The 6,909-nt window shown below is 31.9% G+C and overlaps 1 protein-coding gene across 1 annotated transcript; it reads left to right on the plus strand.

The window, feature by feature from the left end:
* Positions 1 to 581: 581 nt before the first annotated feature.
* On the plus strand, positions 582 to 4,364 carry LOC111374869. Its single transcript, XM_022997625.1, has 6 exons — positions 582 to 694; positions 816 to 930; positions 1,408 to 1,760; positions 2,241 to 2,336; positions 3,652 to 3,711; positions 3,796 to 4,364. Exons 2-6 carry the CDS (start codon positions 828 to 830, stop codon positions 3,985 to 3,987), a joined length of 804 nt encoding a protein of 267 aa, XP_022853393.1. The 5' UTR covers positions 582 to 694; positions 816 to 827; the 3' UTR covers positions 3,988 to 4,364.
* The last annotated feature ends 2,545 nt before the right edge of the window (positions 4,365 to 6,909 follow it).

The following is a 6,909-nucleotide window of genomic DNA, read 5'->3' on the forward strand; positions in this document are numbered from 1 at the left end:
TTTCCTCTTGAATCTCGTTGACTGCATTTTTATTTGAAGCTCAATATTAATTGATTTGCTCTCTGTTCATACCGTGATTTAATTAAAGGGACAGTTATAGAACAATGGAGACAATGGAGACAAAGGAATCAATAAAGAAATTGGAGGAGAAGACCTTGTAGTTTTGGGAAAGTTATAGAGAGGGGTAAAAAAGTAGTTTGGGGACACGGATTTTTCCAAATTGGGACGAAGTATTTATCAATTTTTTATTTTTTTTGAATGTGATTAAATATGGACATAGTGTTTTTTATAATTAATTTTTTGATTGTTAAAAGAAAAGTAGGACAATTTGTGAGGGAAGAAGTAAAAAATTACTGCTAAAATAATGAAATAACGATAAAAAAAAAATCAATTTTTTAAGGTGAAAAATCACTCCAAAACGGGATCATAATCAATTTATGTGAAAAAATGACATATATGAATTATGAAAATTCAAAATTATAACCACAGGGTATATGTGCAATTTCCAGAAAGAAAAGGTGTGCATGTGTAAATTCGCAAAATTAAAATAAAAAACCATAAACGGGGCTGAAGGACAGAAGGAGCGAACCCACTTATAAGGTCCAAAACCCCCTTACCAACAAAATCAAACCCCACAACTCCCCTCGCTCTCGACTCTTGCCCCCTCTGTTTTTCTTTCGCTCGTCGTTTCAAGGTTTTCAATTCTTTCTAATTTTCGTTTTAATTCCATTATTATTTCTTTCATTTCGAAGCTACTGTTTTTATATCTTTAGAAAAAATGAATTCTTTAATGCAATATGTTGTTTGATGATTAGTTAATAGGTGCAATGAAACTCATTCGAAGTGTACTGTTGTCTGCAAATAATGGTTTGTCTCGCCAATTTCAAAGGCCTCAAGCAGTTCGGGCTTTTTCTGCCAGCCCATTCTCAGGTAACTATTTCTTTCACTAATGCTTTTATTTTTTTATTTTTTATAATTTGATTGGTGGTTGAGTTATTTCGCGAATATGAAGTTGATTTTATGGTTTTCTCCATTGTCAATAGATTTGTATTTATTTACTCGATTAAATTCACATAAACAATTTTTTGAATTTGGTGAAGTAGAAAGTTATTGTGAATGATTAATTACTATGTTGCTCAAAATGGTTTACAAAGGTTTTGGTTGGTGCAAGGAACTTGTGTTCCTGTTTTTCAAGCAAGATTTGAAGGAATATTATTGAGGTTTGACACCGAAAGGGAGACTTTTAATAGTTTTGTATCTTTAAAATAAATGTTAAAAGATTGCTATATTTGTTTTAGGTCTCATTTATTTTCACCATAGATCGTACAGAAAGATACGTGAAGTCTCTATTGTAATTTACATCTGAAAGTGTTGGCTCTGAGGCAGTCTGGTCTTGCATTTATACAGGTACTGATGATAAGCAGAATTCTAACTCAAATGAGTCTTCTGAAGAATTTGAGCACCGGATTTTTGGTGATGCTTCCAGGAGTGGTCCAAGTTTTAGTTCCTTTTATCAAAAGCTTGATAAAGCTGAGAAGGCGCATGACCTATTTGGTTCCGGATCTAAATTCAATGCTGGAAACAGATCTAATTTCTTGGATGGTCTAGATGAGAGTTTCAACACATTGTCTGATGGGATGGATGAAAAATTGAAGAAAGCAGCCACGTACTTCGATTTTGATCCTGATGAAATAAGTAAAGAAGATTACGCTTACAGACCAGATATGAATTTCTGGACTGGGAACTCTTATGATGTCAAGGTATGAACCTTGAAGTGGGATTTGTATTATCTTTTGCCCATTACGTGTGCATCATATTGATTTTTTCTTTTTCCTTTTTTAATGCTTCTTAAAGTTTGTCTAAAGAAATTCATATTTTATTGTCTCAACAAAATGTCGTTTTCTATATGGTAACTCCAATTTGAAGGGAAAAAATCATTGTACCCTTGGCAGATATAACCCCTTTTCAGTTGACTATGTCAAGTGTTACTGATTGTGAACATTGTGTAACTACTTCAAGATGTTTGTCCTGTCCTAATGTCCTTTTTTCTCTTACATTAACATTTTTTAACTTTTGATTTTGAGTTGAGTTCAACATCTTGTTAGGCAACAGACAATCGGTCTAATGTTGTTAAACCTAATATGATTCAGCCTCTTGATATGATTTTGTTTCTTAAACTATTGTGTTATTTCATTTAGTTCTCTCATTTTTACCTCTATGCTTTCCATTCATCCATTCAGGATCTTGACATGAGGAAGCCTGGAATTCGCAAGCCCTACAAAAGGAATGAGTTTGAAACGACATCAGAGGAAGTTTTACGTAAAGCTGATTTCAGGGTGCGGAATTTTGAATGTTTCCCATTAGTCTAATTTTTGTTGGGAATTTGTAACAATTGCCTCTAGATTGAAGGCTGGTCCGAAATTTGGGTTTTATCAGTTTTTCTTTACTGTTTTGTGGGGTTGGGGTGGAGTTTTCTAAAGAAGCTCCCTTTGAAAAGAGTGACGTGTTTTTCAGAAGAGGGAGGGATAAATAAAAAATAACATGGCGCGTGATAGTTGCTTTAAATCTTGGAGCATGTTTAGGAGTTCTTAGAAGCTCCTTATAAGCAAACCCCCCCACCCCAGCCCACCCCAAAAAAAGGAAAAATAGAAAAGAAAATGCTCTTAGTGTTATTCAACAATGAACAAAATAGAGTAGTGGACAAATATTTACGCACCAACTCCAAATTTATTGCGGAAAGAACTATGTTTTTGTTGGGGAGGTGGAGTGGAGTTTTGAGTTTAAGAAATGATGTTGAGGAAGACAAATACTTCTAAGATTCTAAATGATAACTTTCAAATTTAATCCTGCGTATCTCGCTGATAAAGATTGTTGCTGCATTTGATTTTTTGCTTCAATATGATGCATATGTTCATTATTGGTTGTGATTTAAATATCACACGATACTTAGCCCCAATACTCTTGAGCTCATCTGCTGATTTATTGAAATAGTGCCGCTAAGGGATTGGAAGTTGCAATCTTTTACTTACTGGTTTATTGTTGTCATCTTAGTCAGGTTCCATACAGTTTTGGGTGCATGTGTTTATTTGGAACGATATTGATAGTTTTTTACTGTGTTAAAGGTTCTTATAGTTTTGATTACTCGTATTCAAATTGAAGTCACCTACAGCCTAATTTAGTGGCCGAGATCCTTTGGTAGACTGTCTAATTTTTTCAAATAAATCCTGTTCTTGTTTGACCATGGCCATAAACATTTCTTCCACGTCAAATTTTCCTATGCGGTAATATGTTACTTTGTCTTTGGTACCATAGACATTCCATTCTAACCCAAGATTTCTGACATGGTATATGTTATTTTTGTCTTTGGTTCTGTTTTAAATTGATCGATGAGCACTTGAAAAGTTTCTTTTCCACAGCTAGCAAAGGCAATTCATGAAGTTATGATTTCACTTTTGTCGTAAAGTTTCCTGGATTTCAGTTGTGGCTGAAAATTGTTCATATGTATCTTTTGAATCTTTACCTTGCGTTATTATCTGGGTGAAGTTTCATGCCACGACCTTTTAACTAGATGCCTAATTTTTGCTGATTAGTTATCTTCTCTAACATAAAAATCTGCTTTGGTGTAACTGAGTCTGCAAAGTTTCTGGTCAGAATGTCAGATTTCTTGCGAACTTCATCACTGAGGCTGGCATCATCATCAAAAGGAGCAAGGTAAAATGACTCAGTTAACGTAAAGAATATACTTATAAGCGGAATAGAAGTGATTCTTTTTGTATTCTTTTCCCCTTGTTTTAGACTGGAATCAGTGCTAAGGCCCAGAGGAAGGTTGCTCGTGAGATCAAGACTGCTCGTGCTTTTGGTTTAATACCTTTCACCACAATGGGAACTAAACAATTCATATATGGCAAAACAATGGAGGATCTAGATGAAGATTATTCATATGAGACTTATGATCGCGATTTTGTTGATGATGAAGTGGAGACCTGAACAGCCTGTTTGTTTTGATTACCATTCGCAACCAAGAAAAAAACCACAATTTTTGGCACGTAGAAGTAATGAATTTTCATACAGTTGGTTTTGTACCATGTTGCTTCTCGTACTCGTGGGACTCGGTAATTCTCAAGGATATTCACCCTGGATGGTTGGATGGTGACTTTTGTCTTCATTTTCTGTAACCTTTTTATGTTGGAATATGCATGTATTGTTATTGGAACTGCGAGTTGTACCCTTTAGTGGATAAAGGCGTGAAATTTTCGAATTTGTTGAACCCTCTGATCGCCTACTGGAACTTAGGCGGGCTTCCTCCATTCTTTTTCAATTTTTCGAATTTTCAATAAGGAATAAATATTTTCTCGTGTGTGAAATGGAGGATGAATCTGTTTTTGATTACAGCGTTTTGGCTGCATTTTATGGCTCGCAATTTAGAGAGAGTGCAGGTTCAAATTGTCAATTAATGCTCAATTATAGGGCTGCACAAAAAAACTGGGAAATCGCGAATCGAATCGAAACTGTTGAATTGAAATTGTTGGTTTGGGTCCACATAGATCCCTGGTTTTTTCCCCCTCAAATCGAATCAAACTATTTCAAAATGGTTTGGTTTAGGTTTTGATTTCAAAAATCGCACCAAATCGAATCAAACCGTTTAAAATTTTTTTAATTAAAACATTAATTTTATTAATTTAAAATTTTTACATTTTTCACTTTTCAGAAAAAATACCAATTTAGCAATACAAATTGTAATTAACCTATTAAAATAATCATATAAAGTAAATTAGTTTTATCGTTATTGGCACATGGTTTAACAAGTTCACAACACACATCTTCACCCGATATTTACACTAAACTAAAATTATTACAAAATGATATGAAATGAAAATAAAAATAAAAATAAACATATATTTTCAACAGACCAAATCATTATTCAACAAAACTACGTCAGCAAATCACGTCCAAAATTTCAGAAGCCCTAAAATAAACTCTCATTTCCTTAACATTTGATATTTGCCTGCCGTTGCTGAATGAATCGCCAATCGCCTTTACCCATTAGTCTGCTAATTTTAACTGAATCGCCTCTTTCTCTCTTCTCTTTCGGTAAGTCCCATATTTTCGTTCAAGCCATTTTTTTGTTATTCTTTCTTTTATTTGTTGTTTTTGAACTTATTATACACTTGTGAATTGCAGTTTGATTAGAAAAATAACTGTTTGTGCGCCTAGATGATTGATGAACTTGTTTGTGGTTTGGAAAGAGTGAAGAACGAATCATATTGATTGCGTGAAAATGTTAAAGTTCCTAACTAGTACTAGTACCTTCTACTTTCATAAAGTAGCTAGAGAAGGAAATTTGTCAAATATCAATAAGTCGAAACTTTATCAATCATTGTATATCTAAATATATTCCGTTAAATCCTTATTTAACATCTCACTAGCAAGACGAAATGAATTTTAACTAAATTATAATAGTAGAATGTAACTCTACCTTTACCAACTGTTATATGACAATATGAATGACAAACAAAAAAAGGTAAATAAAAATGAAAAAAATTTATTTGTTTTATTAACATCTTTTAGCAACAAATTTTGAAAATAATTTATTCATAGGTTTCATAATAAATGTGAATGTAATTTAACATTTAACATTATTAGTTCTCGTTTAAACTTATATGTTAATTTATGTTAAATATGTTACTATAATGTTGAAAGATAAACCGTGAATTAAAACCGAATCAAACCACAAATTATGATTTGGTTTGGTTTGATTCGAAAAATAAAATGGTTTGATTTTGTTTGAAAAAATTTCGAACTGCATAAAATGGTTTGAGTTGAAAATATAGTACAAAATTGCCCAAATCAAACCGCGTTCACTTCTTACTCATTTCCATAGAGTTAGGGACCAAGTGGTGGTTCTTAGACCATCTCTAACCCTACACCAAAATCTGCACCAAATTAGAAATCATCTTCAATCCATTGCACCAAATGAACAGTATTTAGTCATTTTCTTTATTTCTTTTGTTTTTAGCAATTTATATAGCTGAAAAATTATTTATTTATTCGATTTATTACTACATAAATTATTACATACATAATTACGTTTTGTTTACAAAAATATGAAAATTATTTAATATATTTTAAAAATGTAGTACAATTAATAAAAATACCACAACTAAGAAATATGAAATCATGTTATTGAAAACAATGTAGTACATTTCAAATCTCGAAATTATGGTACGTAGAAGTCAACCCAGTGTCATAATTTAATTATTGAAATTTATATATTCATCCCACAAATGTTCAATTAATGCATTTCGTTTTGAGTACTTTTATTTTAATTCGTTCATCTATTATTATTAATTACGCGATTAAGGTTTATTACAAACGATGATCATCATTATCATTATCATCATCGTCATCATTATTATTTAATTAATTAACTACTTAATTATGAATTAAAATTTATGTATGATGTAAAATCACATAAATACCCTACGTATCAACTTAGCTATACATGAAAAAAAGGCAAAATAGACTTTTATCAAATTTGGTGCAAAATGTTGTAAGATTTGATGTTGGGTTGGAGTGGTGTTTTTGGTGAAAATTTGTGAAATTTGATGAAAAATGATGGAATGGTGTATGGGTTGGAGTTACCCTTAGGCCATCTCCGATGCTCTCCAAAACCATAATGCACCAAACAATGGTGCAAAACAACTCCAAAGCAATGCCAAACTATGAACCATTTTGGTGCAAATGATCAAAAGTCATTTTTACCCTTTATTTTCATTTTTCAAATAAATTGATTAATGATATTTGTATCATTTGTGCTATATATTTTTCAAATTTATTATTATTATTTACATTTAAAGTAAATTTTAAATGTAAAAATAATAGTTAATGAATTAATTAATTAAAGTTAAC

The sequence above is a fragment of the Olea europaea genome, unplaced genomic scaffold (assembly GCF_002742605.1).
Source record: "Olea europaea var. sylvestris unplaced genomic scaffold, O_europaea_v1 scaffold1301, whole genome shotgun sequence".
NCBI lineage: Eukaryota > Viridiplantae > Streptophyta > Magnoliopsida > Lamiales > Oleaceae > Olea > Olea europaea.

Excerpts from the sequence above, each read along its gene's own strand:
- LOC111374869 (XM_022997625.1), top strand. The coding sequence starts at position 828 with ATGAAACTCATTCGAAGTGTACTGTTGTCTGCAAATAATGGTTTGTCT. Across the intron at positions 931-1,407 it reads TTCTGCCAGCCCATTCTCAG|GTACTGATGATAAGCAGAAT; the intron begins GTAACTATTTCT and ends GCATTTATACAG. Across the intron at positions 2,337-3,651 it reads TACGTAAAGCTGATTTCAGG|AATGTCAGATTTCTTGCGAA; the intron begins GTGCGGAATTTT and ends GTTTCTGGTCAG.